The sequence below is a fragment of the Hemiscyllium ocellatum genome, chromosome 45 (assembly GCF_020745735.1).
Source record: "Hemiscyllium ocellatum isolate sHemOce1 chromosome 45, sHemOce1.pat.X.cur, whole genome shotgun sequence".
NCBI classification, from domain to species: Eukaryota; Metazoa; Chordata; class Chondrichthyes; order Orectolobiformes; family Hemiscylliidae; genus Hemiscyllium; species Hemiscyllium ocellatum.
The window spans coordinates 17,418,181-17,439,840 of record NC_083445.1 but is presented as its reverse complement, the minus strand read 5'-3'; the positions used below and the strand labels follow the sequence as shown (position 1 = coordinate 17,439,840).

Sequence of the window (21,660 nt, the reverse complement as noted above, 5' to 3'; positions counted from 1 at the left end):
GGTGAGAGATTGTACAGTGCTCAGCTGCAGAGGGATTTGAGAGACTTGAATTGTAAAAGTTTAGCTTGCAGGTCCAGTAAGGAAAGTTACTCGATTGTTTTAATCATCACCTTATGAACCGGCACGCTTGATAAACCAGTAAAAATTACATACCTTAAATATCGCGAGGATTACGGTAAAATTCGGTCCAATTATTTAATTTGTTTACCTCATTTACCTGAATGTACTTATTGTTCAATTGAATGGCCACATGAAATATCAACATTTATTCAATTTTGAGTCAATTTCTCCTCAAATACCGCAATGTCCATGATTTCTGAGTAGTCAGTTAAGGGTGTGAGTGAGAAGCCTCACTACAGCTAAGTTTTATTTAAGGCAGGGTTGCATTATTATTTAAGTGATTTATGCTGTAAGTAAAGTATAACAGTGATGTGTACACCCCCTGCATTATGTTTCACTTACTTAGTGTGTGTTTGCACTGATTGTATGGACCTGATTTAAGATTTGTAGCTCGGGTATCCATTGTTGTGGTTCTGCTCGCCGAGCTGGAAGTTTTTGCTGCAAACGTTTTGTTCCCTGGCTAGGGAACATCATCAGTGCTGTTGGAGACTCGTGTGAAGCGCTGCTTTGATGTTTCTTCCGGTATTTATATTGGTTTGTTCTTGCCGCTTCCGGGTGTCAGTTTCAGCTGCAGTGATTTGTATGTGGGGTCCAGGTCGATGTGTCTGTTGATGGATGTTCTTGCCGTTTTCGGGTGTCAGTTTCAGCTGTAGTGGTTTGTATATGGTGTCCAGGTCAATGTGTCTGTTGATGGAGTTTGGGGATGAATGCCATGCTTCTAGGAATTCTCTGGCTGTTCTCTGTCTGGCTTGTCCTATGATAGTGGTGTTTTCCCAGTCAAATTCATGTTGCTGGTTGTCTGAGTGTATGGCTACTAGAGATAGCTGGTCGTGTCGTTTTGTGGCTAGCTGATGTTCATGGATGCGGATTGTTAGCTGTCTTCCTGTTTGTCCTATATAGTGTTTTGTGCAGTCCTTGCATGGTATTTTGTAAACTACGTTAGTTTGGCTCATGCTGGGTATTGGGTCCTTTGTTCTAGTGAGTTGTTGTCTGAGCGTGGATGTTGGCTTGTGTGCTGTTATGAGTCCTAAGGGTCGCAGTAGTCTGGCTGTCAGTTCTGAGACGCTCCTGACGTATGGTAGAGTGGCTAGTCCTTTTGGTTGTGGCATGTCCTCACCAGATGCCTAAGAGATAGACCGAGGAACGAGGACATGCCACAACCAAAAGGACTAGCCACTCTACCATACGTCAGGAGCGTCTCAGAACTGACAGCCAGACTACTGCGACCCTTAGGACTCATAACAGCACACAAGCCAACATCCACGCTCAGACAACAACTCACTAGAACAAAGGACCCAATACCCAGCATGAGCCAAACTAACGTAGTTTACAAAATACCATGCAAGGACTGCACAAAACACTATATAGGACAAACAGGAAGACAGCTAACAATCCGCATCCATGAACATCAGCTAGCCACAAAACGACACGACCAGCTATCTCTAGTAGCCATACACTCAGACAACCAGCAACATGAATTTGACTGGGAAAACACCACTATCATAGGACAAGCCAGACAGAGAACAGCCAGAGAATTCCTAGAAGCATGGCATTCATCCCCAAACTCCATCAACAGACACATTGACCTGGACACCATATACAAACCACTACAGCTGAAACTGACACCCGGAAACGGCAAGAACATCCATCAACAGACACATCGACCTGGACCCCACATACAAATCACTGCAGCTGAAACTGACACCCGGAAGCGGCAAGAACAAACCAATATAAATACCGGAAGAAACATCAAAGCAGCGCTTCACACGAGGCTCCAACAGCACTGATGATGTTCCCTAGCCAGGGAACAAAACGTTTGCAGCAAAAACTTGTATGGACCTCTTGATTATCTGGAACATTCGATCAATCAGAACATTCCCATTCCCACAGGTGACAGTATTTATTGTGAACGAAATTGAATGCCGAAGCACCATAGAACCCCTATACTGTTGACCCAACAAGGCACGTTGGCTCAGGGGTTACCGCTGCAGCCTCACACAGAGATTTGAAGACAAGTGCTTGAGTATTTTAAAGACAGAGACAGATAGATTCTTGATGAATGAAGCAGGGTTGACAGGTTTTCAGGGACCGATGGGACTGTGGATTTGAGGTGACGGTGATATCAGCCATGGCCTTACTGAATGGTGGAGCAGATGGGATGGGCTGAATTTGTATTTTGGCATCACAAGCAAAATCTAAAGGTGAGAAGTGAGCACTTTATTTAAATTCATGACTCTACCAATCTTTTCGGGTCAAGTTGATCACTTACAGTTCAACTTAGTGCAGACTTGATGCTGCATTGCTTGTGATGGTAGCTGAATGGTTAGCATTGCTACGTTGCAGCACCAGGTATGGGGGTTCGATTCCAGCCTTGGGTGACTGTCTGTGTGGGTTTCCTCTGGTTTTGTCCTGCAGTGCAAAGATGTGCAGGTTAAGAGGATTGGCTGTGCTAAATTGTCCATAATGTGCAGGCCGGGTGGATAGGCCATGGGAAATTCAGGGATGGGGAGGTGAGGGGTGGGCCTAGATGGGGTGTTCTTTGGAAGCTTGGTGTAGACCTGAGGGGGCAAATAGCCTGTTTCCATACTATAGGGATTCTAGGATGCTGACCAGGACTTACGTTATGGCAACTCATGGATAAGCTTTATTTAAATCAAGTGTGTGTGTGTGTGTGTGTCTGTGTGGATGGGTGTGTCTGTGGGTGTAGGTGTGGGTGTGTGTGTGTTGGTGTGTGTCTGGGTGTGTGTGTGTGTGTCTGTGTATATGGGTGTGGGTGTGTTTGTGTGCGCGTGTGTGTCTGTGTGGATGCGGGTGTGTGTGTGAGTGTGTGTGTCTGTGTGGGTGGGTATGTGTGTGTCTGTCGGTGTAGGTGTGTGGGTGTCTGTGTGTGTGTGTGGGTGTGAGTGTGTGTGTGTGTGTGTGGGTGTGTATGTGTGGGTGCATGTGAATGTGTGTGTGTGTGTGGGTGGGTGGGTGTCTGTGTGGGTGTGTGGGTGTGTGGGTGTGAGTGTGTGTGTGTGTGTGGGTGGGTATGTGTGTGTGTGAGTGTGTGTGTGTATGTGTGGGTGTGTGTGTATGTGTGGGTGTGTGTGAATGTGTGTGTGTGTGTGTGTCTGTGTATGTGTGAGTGTGTGTGTGTGTGGGTGAGTGTGTGTGAGTGTGTGTGTGGGCGTGTATGTGTTATTGTGTGTTATTGTGTGTTTGGGCTATGTTTCAAGTCTGGTCCTGTTTACTAAGGGCTAGTGTTGAACATTATTCACCTGCTAATCTTTTTTCTTCCATTACAGATAAAGACGAATGTCTGTCTGATGTATGTTCGTCCAATGCAACCTGTCACAATACTGAAGGAAGCTTTTACTGTACGTGTAATCAAGGCTTTTACTCTGCGTCTATCGATCGCCAGTTTGCTGGTAAAAACAAGTCCTCCTGTAAAGGTGAGTACAGTTTCAGATTGAATCAGACATCACCAGTTTCCTCATTTCCCCTTCCCCCGCCTTATCCCAGTCCCAAGACTGCAACCCGGCACCACCCTCTTGTACCTGTCCATCGTCGTTCCCACCTATCCGCTCCAGCCTCCTCTCCGACCTATCACCACCACCCCCCCAACCTTCATCTACGTATCACATTCCCAGCTACCTACACCCAGCCCCAACCCCCTCCCATTTATCTCTCATCCCTCCTGGGTCACCCCCTCATTCCTGATGCCCAAAACATCGATTCTCCTGCTCCTCAAATGCTGCCTGACCGGCTGTGCTTTTCCAGCACCACACAGACATCACATAACATCAGGTTATAGCCCACCGGGTTTATGTGAAGGTGACAGAAGGGCAGCGCTATGAAAGCTTGTCATTTCATGTAAACCTGCTAGACTATAACCTAATGTTGTGGGACTTCTGACTTTGCCCAACAACAACTCCTATTGGTTTCCTGAGACTACAGATTCAATAGGCCGAAGGAGCTCTTTCAGTGCCATAATGTTTTGATATTCCCACAGGATGATGCAAAGTCGGTCTCATTCTGACTTCCTGAGCTTAACTTCAAGCTCACATTAATCCCTAATCAAAGCTACACATGTCTGTCTCTGAATTATCATCAGTAATGTTCCTCTACTCCTCCCCCTTTATACTTCTGGAAATTAGACACAAATCTTCAAAAGTATTTTAAAGACAGAGACAGATAGATTCTTGATGAATGAAGCAGGGTTGACAGGTTTTCAGGGACCGATGGGACTGTGGATTTGAGGTGACGGTGATATCAGCCATGGCCTCACTGAATGGTGGAGCAGATGGGATGGGCTGAATTTGTATTTTGGCATCACAAGCAAAATCTAAAGGTGAGAAGTGAGCACTTTATTTAAATTCATGACTCTACCAATCTTTTCGGGTCAAGTTGATCACTTACAGTTCAACTTAGTGCAGACTTGATGCTGCATTGCTTGTGATGGTAGCTGAATGGTTAGCATTGCTACGTTGCAGCACCAGGTATGGGGGTTCGATTCCAGCCTTGGGTGACTGTCTGTGTGGGTTTCCTCTGGTTTTGTCCTGCAGTGCAAAGATGTGCAGGTTAAGAGGATTGGCTGTGCTAAATTGTCCATAATGTGCAGGCCGGGTGGATAGGCCATGGGAAATTCAGGGATGGGGAGGTGAGGGGTGGGCCTAGATGGGGTGTTCTTTGGAAGCTTGGTGTAGACCTGAGGGGGCAAATAGCCTGTTTCCATACTATAGGGATTCTAGGATGCTGACCAGGACTTACGTTATGGCAACTCATGGATAAGCTTTATTTAAATCAAGTGTGTGTGTGTGTGTGTGTGTGTGTGTGTGTATGTGTGTGTGTGTGTGTGTGTGTATGTGGGTGGGTGTGTGTGTGTGTGGGTGGGTGTGTGTGTGTGTGTGTGTGTGTGTGGGTGGGTGTGTGTGTGTGTGGGGGGGGATGTGGGTGGGTGTGTGGGTGTGTGTGTCTGTTTGGTGGGTATGTGTGTATCTGTGGGTGTAGGTGTGGGTGTGTGTGTGTTGGTGTGTGTCTGGGTGTGTGTGTGTGTCTATGTGTATAGGTGTGGGTATGTTTGTGTGCGCGTGTGTGTCTGTGTGGATGCGGGTGTGTGTGTGAGTGTGTGTGTCTGTGTGGGTGGGTATGTGTGTGTCTGTGGGTGTAGGTGTGTATGTGTGGGTGTCTGTGTGTGTGTGTGTGTGTGTGTGTGTGTGTGAGTGTGAGATGTGTATGTGTGGGTGCGTGTGAGTGTGTGTGTGGGTGTCTGTGTGGGTGTCTGTGTGGGTGTGTGTGGGTGGGTGTGTGTGTGTGGGTGGATATGTGTGTGTGGGTGGGTATGTGTGTGTGGGGGTGTGTGGGTGTGTGTGAGTGTGTGTGTGTGGTGTGTGTGTGGTGTGTGTGTGTGGTGTGTGTATGTGTGAGTGTGTGTGTGTGTGTTTGTGTGTGTGTGTGTGGGTGGGTATGTGTTATTGTGTGTTATTGTGTGTTTGGGCTATGTTTCAAGTCTGGTCCTGTTTACTAAGGGCTAGTGTTGAACATTATTCACCTGCTAATCTTTTTTCTTCCATTACAGATAAAGACGAATGTCTGTCTGATGTATGTCCGTCCAATGCAACCTGTCACAATACTGAAGGAAGCTTTTACTGTACGTGTAATCAAGGCTTTTACTCTGTGTCTATCGATCGCAAGTTTGCTGGTAAAAACAAGTCCTCCTGTATAGGTGAGTACAGTTTCAGATTGAATCAGACATCACCAGTTTCCTCATTTCCCCTTCCCCCACCTTATCCCAGTCCCAAGACTGCAACCCGGCACCACCCTCTTGTACCTGTCCATCGTCGTTCCCACCTATCCGCTCCAGCCTCCTCTCCGACCTATCACCACCACCCCCCCAACCTTCATCTACGTATCACATTCCCAGCTACCTACACCCAGCCCCAACCCCCTCCCATTTATCTCTCAGCCCTCTTGGGTCACCCCCTCATTCCTGATGCCCAAAACATCGATTCTCCTGCTCCTCAGATGCTGCCTGACCGGCTGTGCTTTTCCAGCACCACACAGACATCACATAACATCAGGTTATAGCCCAATGGGTTTATGTGAAGGTGACAGAAGGGCAGTGCTATGAAAGCTTGTCGTTTCATATAAACCTGCTAGACTATAACCTAATGTTGTGTGACTTCTGACTTTGCCCAACAACAACTCCTATTGGTTTCCTGAGACTACAGATTCAATAGGCCGAAGGAGCTCTTTCAGTGCCATAATGTTTTGATATTCCCACAGGATGATGCAAAGTCCGTCTCATTCTGACTTCCTGAGCTTAACTTCAAGCTCACATTAATCCCTCATCAAAGCTACACATGTCTGTCTCTGAATTATCATCAGTAATGTTCCTCTACTCCTCCCCCTTTATACTTCTGGAAATTAGACACAAATCTTCAAAAGCTTCCCTACTTCCAATTTCACCCACTCCCCAATTTCTTCGCTATTCTCATTTGCTGTCCCTGTCCTTTAGTAAATCGCACAGGCTCCTGTCTCTCAGCATATCGATGTTACACCATTCAAACCAAAAAGGATCCAGACCTTGAAACCCAAGAGTACTTCATATTCCTGGATTTCCTTACAGATTACAATGAGTGTGAGACTTATCCAACAATATGTGGAGATAATGCAAGCTGCCATAACAATGCAGGGAGTTTCTATTGTACATGCCATGAAGGATTTGCCCGGTCAAATGAAGAGACGACTTTTACTGGATACGGGAAAGGCTGTCAAGGTAAGGCTATCATTGCCCTGATTCACCTTAAAAAGTAAGTAATGTTACCTGGAAGATTTATTTCATATTATTGCTGTTGGCTTAAACCTCCTGAGACATTTTTTCCAATGTTTTCTGACCAATGTGTTCAGGAGGTTATGACACACCTCGAGACCAAGCAGGGATTAACTCAGTTCTCCTGGGGCGCAACATTGAGGGGCGAAGGGCCTGTCATGTTCTATGTTCTATATATTTCTGAATCAATTTGTTCAGAAATATCATTACACAACTCGGGAGCAGGAGAGATTGAAGTTAGGGAACCGCCATTCTACCACAAGGGGTCTTGACAAATGCTGGGGTCTGAAATCGAGGGACAATTGTTAACAGATGATCTCCTGACTGTATTGTTGCCATTTAAGAATTAATTCCCCACAGAATGAACTTGTTTTGAACTTGTGCCATCCAGTGGGCTTTCTGAGAGATCACTTTGTTAGGGCAGGTCAGAAACAATTGGAGAAAGAAAGATTTATTTTGATTAAATTTCACTAACGGCTGCATGAATCCCATATAATTTTACGGCAAATACACTTGAAGGGTGTCATTGTGGTCAGAGACGATAGCACACTGCGTAAAACATTTCTTTGAAGGATGCAAAACAAAGTTATTAAAGCAGCAGAGGATGGAGGAAAGTTTCTAGTCCAATTCCCCAGTGGTTGGTTGCGGGATCTGGGTGTTCCTGACGTATATCAATGATCAGGGACATGGTGTGAACGGGGCAATTCACTTCAGTCTGTACTGAGGTGACAATCTACACATTGAGCAACACAACCTCAGACTGTACTGAGGTGACAATCTACACATTGAGAAACACGCCCTCAGTCTGTACTGAGGAGACAATCTACACATTGAGCAACACGCACTCAGACTGGACTGAGGTGACAATCTACACATTGAGCAACACACCCTCAGTCTGTACTGAGGTGACAATCTACACATTGAACAACACACCCTCAGTCTGTACTGAGGGGACAATCAACACATTGAGCAACACTCCCTCAGACTGTACTGAGGACACAATCTACACATTGAGCAACACTCCCTCAGACTGTACTGAGGTGACAATCTACATATTGAGCTACACGCCCTCAGTCTGTACTGAGGGGACAATCTACACATTGAGGAACACTCCCTCAGTCTGTACTGAGGACACAATCTACACATTGAGCAACACTCCCTCAGTCTGTACTGAGGTGGCATTCTACACATTGAGCAACACGCCCTCAGACTGTACTGAGGAGACATTCTACACATTGAGGAACACTCCCTCAGTCTGTACTGAGGAGACAGTCTACACACTGAAGAACACTCCCTCAGTCTGAAATGAGTTGACAATCTACACATTGAGCAATACGCACTCAGTCTGTACTGAGGGGACAATCTACACATTGAGCAATACGCCCTCAGAATGTACTGAGGAGACAATCTACACATTGAGCAACATGCCCTCAGACTGTACTGAAGTGACAAGGTATACATTGAGCAACACACCCTCAGTCTGTACTGAGGTGACAATCTACACATTGAGCAATACGCCCTCAGAATGTACTGAGGAGACAATCTACACATTGAGCAACACTCCCTCAGTCAGTACTGAGGTAACAATCAACACATTGAGCAACACACCCTCAATATGTACTGAGGAGACAATCTACACATTGAGCAACACTCCCTCAGCCTGTACTGAGGTGACAATCTACACATTGAGCAACACTCCCTCAGTCTGTACTGAGTTGACAATCTACACATTGAGCAACACTCCCTCAGTCTGTACTGAGGAGACAATCTACACGTTGAGCAACAAGCCCTCAGTCTGTACTGAGGAGACAATCTACACGTTGAGTAACAAGCCCTCAGACTGTACTGAGGAGACAATCTACACATTGAGCAACACACCCTTAGTCTGTACTGAGGTGACAATCTACACATGGAGCAACGCTCTCTCAGACTGTACTGAGGTGAAAATCTACATATTGAGCAAAACTCCCTCAGTCTGTACTGAGTTGACAATCTACACATTGAGCAACTCTCCCTCAGGCTGAACTGAGGTGACAATCTACACATTGAGCAACACTCTCTCCGTCTGTACTGAGGAGACAATCTACACATTGAGGAACACTCCCTCAGCCTGTACTGAGGTGACAATCTACACATTGAACAGCACTCCCTCAGACTGTACTGAGGACACAATCTACACATTGAGCAACACTCCCTCAGACTGTACTGAGGTGACAATCTACATATTGAGCAACACGCCGTCAGTCTGTACTGAGGGGACAATCTACACATTGAGGAACACTCCCTCAGTCTGTACTGAGGACACAATCTACACATTGAGCAACACTCCCTCAGTCTGTACTGAGGTGACATTCTACACATTGAGCAACACGCCCTCAGACTGTACTGAGGAGACATTCTACACATTGAGGAACACTCCCTCAGTCTGTACTGAGGAGACAATCTACACATTGAAGAACACTCCCTCAGTCTGAAATGAGTTGACAATCTACACATTGAGCAATACGCACTCAGTCTGTACTGAGGTGACAATCTACACACTGAAGCACACTCCCTCAATCTGAAATGAGTTGACAATCTACACATTGAGCAATACGCACTCAGTCTGTACTGAGGTGACAATCTACACATTGAGCAATACGCCCTCAGTCAGTACTGAGGTGACAATGTATACATTGAGCAACACACCCTCAGTCTGAACTGAGGTGACAATCTACACATTGAGAAATACGCCCTCAGTCTGTACTGAGGAGACAATCTACACATTGAGCAACATGCCCTCAGACTGTACTGAGGAGACAATCTACACATTGAGCAACATGCCCTCAGACTGTACTGAGGTGACAATCTACACATTGAGCAACACTCCCTCAGTCAGTACTGAGGTGACAATGTATACATTGAGCAACACACCCTCAGACTGTACTGAGGTGACAATCTACACATTGAGCAATACGCCATCAGTCTGTACTGAGGAGACAATCAACACATTGAGCAACATGCCCTCAGACTGTACTGAGGTAACAATCAACACATTGAGGAACACTCCCTCAACATGTACTGAGGAGATAATTTACACATTGAGGAACACTCCCTCAGTCTGTACTGAGGAGACAATCTACACACTGAGGAACACTCCCTCAGTCTGTACTGAGGAGACAATCTACACACTGAGGAACACTCCCTCAGTCTGCAATGAGTTGACAATCTACACATTGAGCAACACGACCTCAGTCTGTACTGAGGTGACATTCTACACATTGAGCAACACGCCCTCAGACTGTACTGAGGTGACAATCTACACATTGAGCAACACTCCCTCAATCTGTACTGAGGAGAAAATGTACACATTGAGCAACACTCCCTCAGTCTGTACTGAGGTGACATTCTACACATTGAGCAACACGCCCTCAGACTGTACCGAGGAGACAATCTACACAGTGAGGAACACTCCCTCAGTCTGTACTGAGGAGACAATCTACACACTGAGGAACACTCCCTCAGTCTGTAATGAGTTGACAATCTACACATTGAGCAACACTCCCTCAGTCTGTACTGAGGAGACAATCTACACATTGAGCAACACTTTTCAGTCTGTACTGAGGAGACAATCTACACATTGAGGAACACTCCCTCAGCCTGTACTGAGGTGACAATCTACACATTGAGCAACACTCCCTCAGTCTGTACTGAGTTGACAATCTACACATTGAGCAACACTCCCTCAGTCTGTACTGAGGTGACAATCTGCACATTGAGCAACAAGCCCTCTGACTGTACTGAGGTGACAATCTACACATTGAGCAACGCTCCCTCAGTCTGTACTGAGGAGACAATCTACACGTTGAGCAACATGCCCTCAGACTGTACTGAAGTGACAAGCTACACATTGAGCAACACACCCTTAGTCTGTACTGAGGTGACAATCTACACATGGAGCAACGCTCTCTCAGACTGTACTGAGGTGAAAATCTCCATATTGAGCAACACTCCCTCAGTCTGTACTGAGGAGACAATCTACACGTTGAGCAACACGCCCTTAGACAGTACTGAGGAGAAAATCTATACATTGAGCAACACGCCCTCAGTCTGTGCTGAGGAGACAATCTACACATTGAGCAACACTCCCTCAGTCTGTACTGAGGTGACATTCTACACATTGAGCAACACGCCCTCAGACTGTACCGAGGAGACAATCTACACAGTGAGGAACACTCCCTCAGTCTGTACTGAGGAGACAATCTACACACTGAGGAACACTCCCTCAGTCTTTACTGAGGTGACAATCTACACATTGAGCAACACTCCCTCAGTCTGTTCTGAGGAGACAATCTACACATTGAGCAACACTCCCTCAGTCTGTACTGAGGAGACAATCTACACTCTGAGCAACAAGCCCTCAGACTGTACTGAGGAGACAATCTACACATTGAGCAACACACCCTGGAGTCTGTACTGAGGAGACAATCTACACATTGAGCAACACGCCCTCAGACTGTACTGAGGTGACAATCTGCACATTGAGCAACACTCCCTCAGTCTGTACTGAGGAGACAATCTACACATTGAGCAACTCTCCCTCAGTCTGTACTGAGGAGACAAACTACACGTTGAGGAACACGCCCTTAGACAGTACTGAGGAGAAAATCTATACATTGAGCAACACGCCCTCAGTCTGTACTGAGGAGACAATCTACACATTGAGCAACACGCCCTCAGACTGTACTGAGGTGACAATCTACACATTGAGCAACACGCCCTCAGTCTGTACTGAGGTGACATTCTGCACATTGAGCAACACGCCCTCAGACTGTACTGAGTAGACAATCTACACATTGAGGATCACTCCCTCAGACTGTACAGAGGAGACAATCTACACACTGAGGAACACTCCCTCAGTCTGAACTGAGTTGACAATCTACACATTGAGCAACACTCCCTCAGTCTGTACTGAGGTGACAATCTACACATTGAGGAACACTCCCTCAGCCTGTACTGAGGTGACAATCTACACATTGAGCAACACTCCCTCAGTCTGTACTGAGTTGACAATCTACACATTGAGCAACACTCCCTCAGTCTGTACTGAGGTGACAATCTACACATTGAGCAACAAGCCCTCTGAATGTACTGAGGTGACAATCTACACATTGAGCAACACTCCCTCAGTCTGTACTGAGGTGACATTCTGCACATTGAGCAACACGCCCTCAGACTGTACTGAGTAGACAATCTACACATTGAGAAACAAGACCTCAGACTGTACTGAGGTGACAATCTACACATTGAGCAACACTCCCTCAGTCTGTACTGAGGAGACAATCTACACATTGAGCAACACTTTTCAGTCTGTACTGAGGAGACAATCTACACATTGAGGAACACTCCCTCAGCCTGTACTGAGGTGACAATCTACACATTGAGCAACACTCCCTCAGTCTGTACTGAGTTGACAATCTACACATTGAGCAACACTCCCTCAGTCTGTACTGAGGTGACAATCTACACATTGAGCAACAAGCCCTCTGACTGTACTGAGGTGACAATCTACACATTGAGCAACGCTCCCTCAGTCTGTACTGAGGAGACAATCTACACATTGAGGAACACGCCCTCAGTCTGTGCTGCGGTGACAATCTACACGTTGAGCAACACGCCCTCAGACTGTACTGAGAAGACAATCTACACATTGAGCAACACACCCTTAGTCTGTACTGAGGTGACAATCTACACATGGAGCAACGCTCTCTCAGACTGTACTGAGGTGAAAATCTACATATTGAGCAACACTCCCTCAGTCTGTACTGAGGAGACAATCTACACATTAAGCAACTCTCCCTCAGTCTGTACTGAGGAGACAATCTACACGTTGCGCAACACGCCCTCAGACTGTACCGAAGAGACAATCTACACAGTGAGGAACACTCCCTCAGTCTGTACTGAGGAGACAATCTACACACTGAGGAACACTCCCTCAGTCTGTAATGAGTTGACAATCTACACATTGAGCAACACTCCCTCAGTCTGTACTGAGGAGACAATCTATACATTGAGCAACACTCCCTCAATCTGTACTGAGGAGACAATCTACACATTGAGCAACTCTCCCTCAGTCTGTACTGAGGTGACAATCTACACACTGAGGAACACTCCCTCAGTCTGTACTGAGGAGACAATCTACACATTGAGCAACAGTCCCTCAGTCTGTACTGAGGAGACAATCTACACATTGAGCAACACTCCCTCAGTCTGTACTGAGGTGACAATCTACACATTGAGCATCACTCTATCAGACTGTACTGAGGTAACAATCTACATGTTGATCAACACTCCCTCAGTCTGTACTGAGTTGACTATCTACGCATTGAGCAACGTTCCCTCAGTCTGTACTGAGGTGACAATCTGCACATAAAGAAACACGCCCTCAGATTGTACTGAGTTGAAAATCTACACATTGAGAAACAAGACCTCAGACTGTACTGAGGTGACAATCTACACATTGAGCAACACTCCCTCAGTCTGTACTGAGGAGACAATCTACACATTGAGCAACACTCCCTCAGTCTGTACTGAGGAGACAATCTACACATTGAGCAACACTCCCTCAGTCTGTACTGAGGAGACAATCTACACGTTGAGCAACATGCCCTCAGACTGTACTGAGGTGACAAGCTGCACATTGAGCAACACACCCTTAGTCTGTACTGAGGTGACCATCTACACATGGAGCAACGCTCTCTCAGACTGTACTGAGGTGAAAATCTCCATAATGAGCAACACTCCCTCAGTCTGTACTGAGGAGACAATCTACACATTGAGCAACTCTCCCTCAGTCTGTACTGAGGAGACAAACTACACGTTGAGGAACACGCCCTTAGACAGTACTGAGGAGAAAATCTATACATTGAGCAACACGCCCTCAGTCTGTACTGAGGAGACAATCTACACATTGAGCAACACGCCCTCAGACTGTACTGAGGTGACAATCTACACATTGAGCAACACGCCCTCAGTCTGTACTGAGGTGACATTCTGCACATTGAGCAACACGCCCTCAGACTGTACTGAGTAGACAATCTACACATTGAGGATCACTCCCTCAGACTGTACAGAGGAGACAATCTACACACTGAGGAACACTCCCTCAGTCTGAACTGAGTTGACAATCTACACATTGAGCAACACTCCCTCAGTCTGTACTGAGGTGACAATCTACACATTGAGCAACACTCCCTCAATCTGTACTGAGGAGACAATCTACACATTGAGCAACACTCCCTCAGTCTGTACTGAGGTGAAAATCTACACATTGAGCAACACTCCCTCAGTCTGTACTGAGTTGACAATCTACACATTGAGCAACTCTCCCTCAGTCTGAACTGAGGTGACAATCTACACATTGAGCAACACTCCCTCAATCTGTACTGAGGAGACAATCTACACATTGAGCAACTCTCCCTCAGTCTGTACTGAGGTGACAATCTACACATTGAGCAACACTCCCTACGTCTGTACTGAGATGACATTCTACACATTGAGCAACTCTCCCTCAGACTGTACCGAGGAGACAATCTACACAGTGAGGAACACTCCCTCAGTCTGTACTGAGGAGACAATCTACACGCTGAGGAACACTCCCTCAGTCTGTAATGAGTTGACAATCTACACATTGAGCAACACTCCCTCAGTCTGTACTGAGGTGACAATCTACACATTGAGCAACACTCCGTCAGTCTGTACTGAGGAGACAATCTACACATTGAGCAACACTCCCTCAGACTGTACTGAGGAGACAATCTACACATTGAGCAACACTCCCTCAGTCTGTACTGAGGAGACAATCTACACGTTGAGCAACAAGCCCTCAGTCTGTACTGAGGAGACAATCTACACTTTGAGCAACAAGCCCTCAGACTGTACTGAGGAGACAATCTACACATTGAGCAACACACCCTGGAGTCTGTACTGAGGAGACAATCTACACATTGAGCAACACGCCCTCAGACTGTACTGAGGTGACAATCTGCACATTGAGCAACACACCCTTAGTCTGTACTGAGGTGACAATCTACACATGGAGCAACGCTCTCTCAGACTGTACTGAGGTGAAAATCTACATATTGAGCAACACTCCCTCAGTCTGTACTGAGGAGACAATCTACACATTGAGCAACTCTCCCTCAGTCTGTACTGAGGAGACAATCTACACGTTGAGCAACACGCCCTCAGACTGTACCGAAGAGACAATCTACACAGTGAGGAACACTCCCTCAGTCTGTACTGAGGAGACAATCTACACACTGAGGAACACTCCCTCAGTCTGTAATGAGTTGACAATCTACACATTGAGCAGCACTCCCTCAGTCTGTACTGAGGTGACATTCTACACATTGAGAAACACGCCCTCAGACTGTACTGAGGAGACAATCTACACATTGAGGATCCCTCCCTCAGACTGTACTGAGGAGACAATCTACACACTGAGGAACACTCCCTCAGTCTGTACTGTGATGACAATCTACACATTGAGCAACACTCCCTCAGTCTGTACTGAGGTGACAATCTACACATTGAGCAACACTCCCTCAATCTGTACTGAGGAGACAATCTACACATTGAGCAACACTCCCTCAGTCTGTACTGAGGTGACAATCTACACATTGAGCAACACTCCCTCAGTCTGTACTGAGGTGACATTCTACACATTGAGCAACACTCCCTCAGTCAGTACTGAGTTGACAATCTACACATTGAGCAACTCTCCCTCAGTCTGAACTGAGCTGACAATCTACACATTGAGCGACACTCCCTCAGTCTGTACTGAGGAGACAATCTACACATTGAGGAACACTCCCTCAGCCTGTACTGAGGTGACAATCTACACATTGAGCAACACTCCCTCAGTCTGTACTGAGGAGACAATCTACGCATTGAGAAACACTCCCACAGTCAGTACTGAGTTGACAATCTACACATTGAGCCACTCTCCCTCAGTTTGTACTGAGGAGACAATGTGGACACTGAGGAACACTCCTTCTATCTGTACTGAGGAGACAGTCTACACATTGCGCAACAGTCCCTCAGTCTGTACTGAGGAGACAGTCTACACATTGAGCAACAGTCCCTCAGTCTGTACTGAGCAGACAATCTACACATTGAGCAACTCTCCCTCAGCCTGTACTGAGGAGACAATCTACACACTGAGGAACACTCCCTCAGACTGTACTGAGGAGACAATCTACACATTGGGCAACAGTCCCTCAGTCTGTACTGAGGAGACAATCTACACATTGAGCAACACTCCCTCAGTCTGTACTAAGGTGACAATCTACACATTGAGCAACAAGCCCTCTGACTGTACTGAGGTGACAATCTACACATGGAGCATCACTCTCTCAGACTGTACTGAGGAGACAATCTACATGTTGAGCAACACTCCCTCAGTCTGTACTGAGGTGACAATCTACTCATAGAGAAACACGCCCTCAGATTGTACTGAGGTGACAATCTACACATTGAGCAACTCTCCCTCAGTCTGAACTGAGGTGACAATCTACACATTGAGCAACACTCCCTCAGTCTGTACTGAGGAGACAATCTACACATTGAGGAACACTCCCTCAGCCTGTACTGAGGTGACAATCTACACATTGAGCAACACTCCCTCAGTCTGTACTGAGGAGACAATCTACGCATTGAGCAACACTCCCTCAGTCAGTACTGAGGTGACAATCTACACATTGAGCAACTCTCCCTCAGTCTGTACTGAGGAGACAGTCTACACATTGAGCAACACTCCCTCAGTCTGTACTGAGGAGACAGTCTACACATTGAGCAACAGTCCCTCAGTCTGTACTGAGGAGACAATCTACACATTGAGCAACACTCCCTCAGTCTGTACTGAGGAGACAATCTACACACTGAGGAACACTCCCTCAGTCTGTACTGAGGAGACAATCTACACATTGAGCAACAGTCCCTCAGTCTGTACTGAGGAGACAATCTACACATTGAGCAACACTCCCTCAGTCTGTACTGAGGTGACAATCTACACATTGAGCAACAAGCCCTCTGACTGTACTGAGGTGACAATCTACACATGTAGCATCACTCTCTCAGACTGTACTGTGGAGACAATCTACATGTTGAGCAACACTCCCTCAGTCTGTACTGAGGAGACAATCTACACATTGAGCAGCACTCCCTCAGTCTGTACTGAGGTGACAATCTACTCATAGAGAAACACGCCCTCAGATTGTACTGAGGTGACAATCTACACATTGAGAAACAAGCCCTCAGACTGTACTGAGGTGACAATCTACACATTGAGCAACACACCCTCAGTCTGTACTGAGGAGACAATCTACACATTGAGCAACACTCCCTCAGTCTGTACTGAGGAGACAATCTACACATTGAGCAACATGCCCTCAGACTGTACTGAGGAGACAATCTACACATTGAGCAACACTCCCTCAGTCTGTACTGAGGTTGGCAATCTACACATGGAGCAACGCTCTCTCGGACTGTACTGAGGTGACAATCTACATATTGAACAACACGCCCTCAGTCTGTACTGAGGTGACAATCTACACATTGAGCAACACTCCCTCAGTCTGTACTGAGGAGACAATCTACACATTGAGCAACACACCCTGGAGTCTGTACTGAGGAGACAATCTACACATTGAGCAACACACCCTCAGTCTGTGCTGCGGAGACAATCTACACGTTGAGCAACACGCCCTCAGACTGTACTGATGTGACAATCTACACATTGAGCAACTCTCTCTCAGACTGTACTGAGGTGAACATCTACACATTGAGCAACACTCCCTCAGTCTGTACTGAGGAGACAATCTACACGTTGAGCAACACACCCTCAGACTGTACTGAGGTCACAATCTACACATTGAGCAGCACACCCTCAGTCTGTACTGAGGTGAAAATCTACAAATTGAGCAACACTCCCTCAGTCTGTACTGAGGAGACAATCTACACACTGAGGAACACGCCCTCAGACTGTACTGAGGAGACAATCTATCCATTGAGCAACTCTCCCTCAGTCAGTACTGAGTTGACAATCTACACATTGAGCAACTCTCCCTCAGTCTGAACTGAGCTGACAATCTACACATTGAGCGACACTCCCTCAGTCTGTACTGAGGAGACAATCTACACATTGAGGAACACTCCCTCAGCCTGTACTGAGGTGACAATCTACACATTGAGCAACACTCCCTCAGTCTGTACTGAGGAGACAATCTACGCATTGAGAAACACTCCCACAGTCAGTACTGAGTTGACAATCTACACATTGAGCAACTCTCCCTCAGTTTGTACTGAGGAGACAATATGGACACTGAGGAACACTCCTTCAGTCTGTACTGAGGAGACAGTCTACACATTGCGCAACAGTCCCTCAGTCTGTACTGAGGAGACAGTCTACACATTGAGCAACAGTCCCTCAGTCTGTACTGAGCAGACAATCTACACATTGAGCAACTCTCCCTCAGCCTGTACTGAGGAGACAATCTACACACTGAGGAACACTCCCTCAGACTGTACTGAGGAGACAATCTACACACTGAGGAACACTCCCTCAGACTGTACTGAGGAGACAATCTACACATTGGGCAACAGTCCCTCAGTCTGTACTGAGGAGACAATCTACACATTGAGCAACACTCCCTCAGTCTGTACTAAGGTGACAATCTACACATTGAGCAACAAGCCCTCTGACTGTACTGAGGTGACAATCTACACATGGAGCATCACTCTCTCAGACTGTACTGAGGAGATAATCTACATGTTGAGCAACACTCCCTCAGTCTGTACTGAGGTGACAATCTACTCATAGAGAAACACGCCCTCAGATTGTACTGAGGTGACAATCTACACATTGAGCAACTCTCCCTCAGTCTGAACTTAGGTGACAATCTACACATTGAGCAACACTCCCTCAGTCTGTACTGAGGAGACAATCTACACATTGAGGAACACTCCCTCAGCCTGTACTGAGGTGACAATCTACACATTGAGCAACACTCCCTCAGTCTGTACTGAGGAGACAATCTACGCATTGAGCAACACTCCCTCAGTCAGTACTGAGGTGACAATCTACACATTGAGCAACTCTCCCTCAGTCTGTACTGAGGAGACAGTCTACACATTGAGCAACACTCCCTCAGTCTGTACTGAGGAGACAGTCTACACATTGAGCAACAGTCCCTCAGTCTGTACTGAGGAGACAATCTACACATTGAGCAACACTCCCTCAGTCTGTACTGAGGTGACAATCTACACATTGAGCAACAAGCCCTCTGACTGTACTGAGGAGACAATCTACACATGTAGCATCACTCTCTCAGACTGTACTGAGGAGACAATCTACATGTTGAGCAACACTCCCTCAGTCTGTACTGAGGAGACAATCTACACATTGAGCAGCACTCCCTCAGTCTGTACTGAGGTGACAAACTACTCATAGAGAAACACGCCCTCAGATTGTACTGAGGTGACAATCTACACATTGAGAAACAAGCCCTCAGACTGTACTGAGGTGACAATCTACACATTGAGCAACACACCCTCAGTCTGTACTGAGGAGACAATCTACACATTGAGCAACACTCCCTCAGTCTGTACTGAGGAGACAATCTACACATTGAGCAACAAGCCCTCAGACTGTACTGAGCAGACAATCTACACATTGAGCAACACTCCCTCAGTCTGTACTGAGGTTGGCAATCTACACATGGAGCAACGCTCTCTCGGACTGTACTGAGGTGACAATCTACATATTGAACAACACGCCCTCAGTCTGTACTGAGGTGACAATCTACACATTGAGCAACACTCCCTCAGTCTGTACTGAGGAGACAATCTACACATTGAGCAACACACCCTGGAGTCTGTACTGAGGAGACAATCTACACATTGAGCAACACGCCCTCAGTCTGTGCTGCGGAGACAATCTACACGTTGAGCAACACGCCCTCAGACTGTACTGAGGTGACAATCTACACATTGAGCAACACACCCTCAGTCTATACTTAGGTGACAATCTACACATGGAGCAACGCTCTCTCAGACTGTACTGAGGTGACAATCTACAAATTGAGCAACACTCCCTCAGTCTGTACTGAGGAGACAATCTACACACTGAGGAACACGCCCTCAGACTGTACTGAGGAGACAATCTATCCATTGAGCAACTCTCCCTCAGTCAGTACTGAGTTGACAATCTACACATTGAGCAACTCTCCCTCAGTCTGAACTGAGCTGACAATCTACACATTGAGCGACACTCCCTCAGTCTGTACTGAGGAGACAATCTACACATTGAGGAACACTCCCTCAGCCTGTACTGAGGTGACAATCTACATATTGAGCAACACTCCCTCAGTCTGTACTGAGGAGACAATCTACGCATTGAAAAACACTCCCACAGTCAGTACTGAGTTGACAATCTACACATTGAGCAACACTCCCTCAGTCTGTACTGAGGAGACAGTCTACACATTTCGCAACAGTCCCTCAGTCTGTACTGAGGAGACAGTCTACACATTGAGCAACAGTCCCTCAATCTGTACTGAGCAGACAATCTACACATTGAGCAACTCTCCCTCAGCCTGTACTGAGGAGACAATCTACACACTGAGGAACACTCCCTCAGTCTGTACTGAGGAGACAATCTACACATTGGGCAACAGTCCCTCAGTCTGTACTGAGGAGACAATCTACACATTGAGCAACACTCCCTCAGTCTGTACTAAGGTGACAATCTACACATTGAGCAACAAGCCCTCTGACTGTACTGAGGTGACAATCTACACATGGAGCAACTCTCTCTCAGACTGTACTGAGGTGAACATCTACACATTGAGCAACACTCCCTCAGTCTGTACTGAGGAGACAATCTACACGTTGAGCAACACACCCTCAGACTGTACTGAGGTGACAATCTACACATTGAGCAGCACACCCTCAGTCTGTACTGAGGTGAAAATCTACACATGGAGCAACGCTCTCTCAGACTGTACTGAGGTGACAATCTACAAATTGAGCAACACTCCCTCAGTCTGTACTGAGGAGACAATCTACACACTGAGGAACACGCCCTCAGACTGTACTGAGGAGACAATCTATCCATTGAGCAACTCTCCCTCAGTCAGTACTGAGTTGACAATCTACACATTGAGCAACTCTCCCTCAGTCTGAACTGAGCTGACAATCTACACATTGAGCAACACTCCCTCAGTCTGTACTGAGGAGACAATCTACACATTGAGGAACACTCCCTCAGCCTGTACTGAGGAGACAATCTACGCATTGAGAAACACTCCCACAGTCAGTACTGAGTTGACAATCTACACATTGAGCAACACTCCCTCAGTCTGTACTGAGGAGACAGTCTACACATTGCGCAACAGTCCCTCAGTCTGTACTGAGGAGACAGTCTACACATTGAGCAACAGTCCCTCAATCTGTACTGAGCAGACAATCTACACATTGAGCAACTCTCCCTCAGCCTGTACTGAGGAGACAATCTACACACTGAGGAACACTCCCTCAGTCTGTACTGAGGAGACAATCTACACATTGGGCAACAGTCCCTCAGTCTATACTGAGGAGACAATCTACACATTGAGCAACACTCCCTCAGTCTGTACTAAGGTGACAATCTACACATTGAGCAACAAGCCCTCTGACTGTACTGAGGT

The 21,660-nt window shown here is 46.6% G+C and overlaps 1 protein-coding gene across 5 annotated transcripts in view; it reads left to right on the top strand.

The window, feature by feature from the left end:
• The window catches only part of LOC132835961 (adhesion G protein-coupled receptor E2-like), a 110,126-nt gene that overhangs the window by 36,313 nt on the left and 52,153 nt on the right, over positions 1–21,660 (top strand). For all 5 annotated transcript variants that reach the window (XM_060855116.1, XM_060855119.1, XM_060855117.1 and 2 more), the window contains 3 exons: positions 3,408–3,554; positions 5,681–5,827; positions 6,731–6,880. In XM_060855116.1, coding sequence (XP_060711099.1) covers positions 3,408–3,554; positions 5,681–5,827; positions 6,731–6,880 — 444 coding nt within the window. The remainder of the gene's footprint in view (positions 1–3,407; positions 3,555–5,680; positions 5,828–6,730; positions 6,881–21,660) is intronic.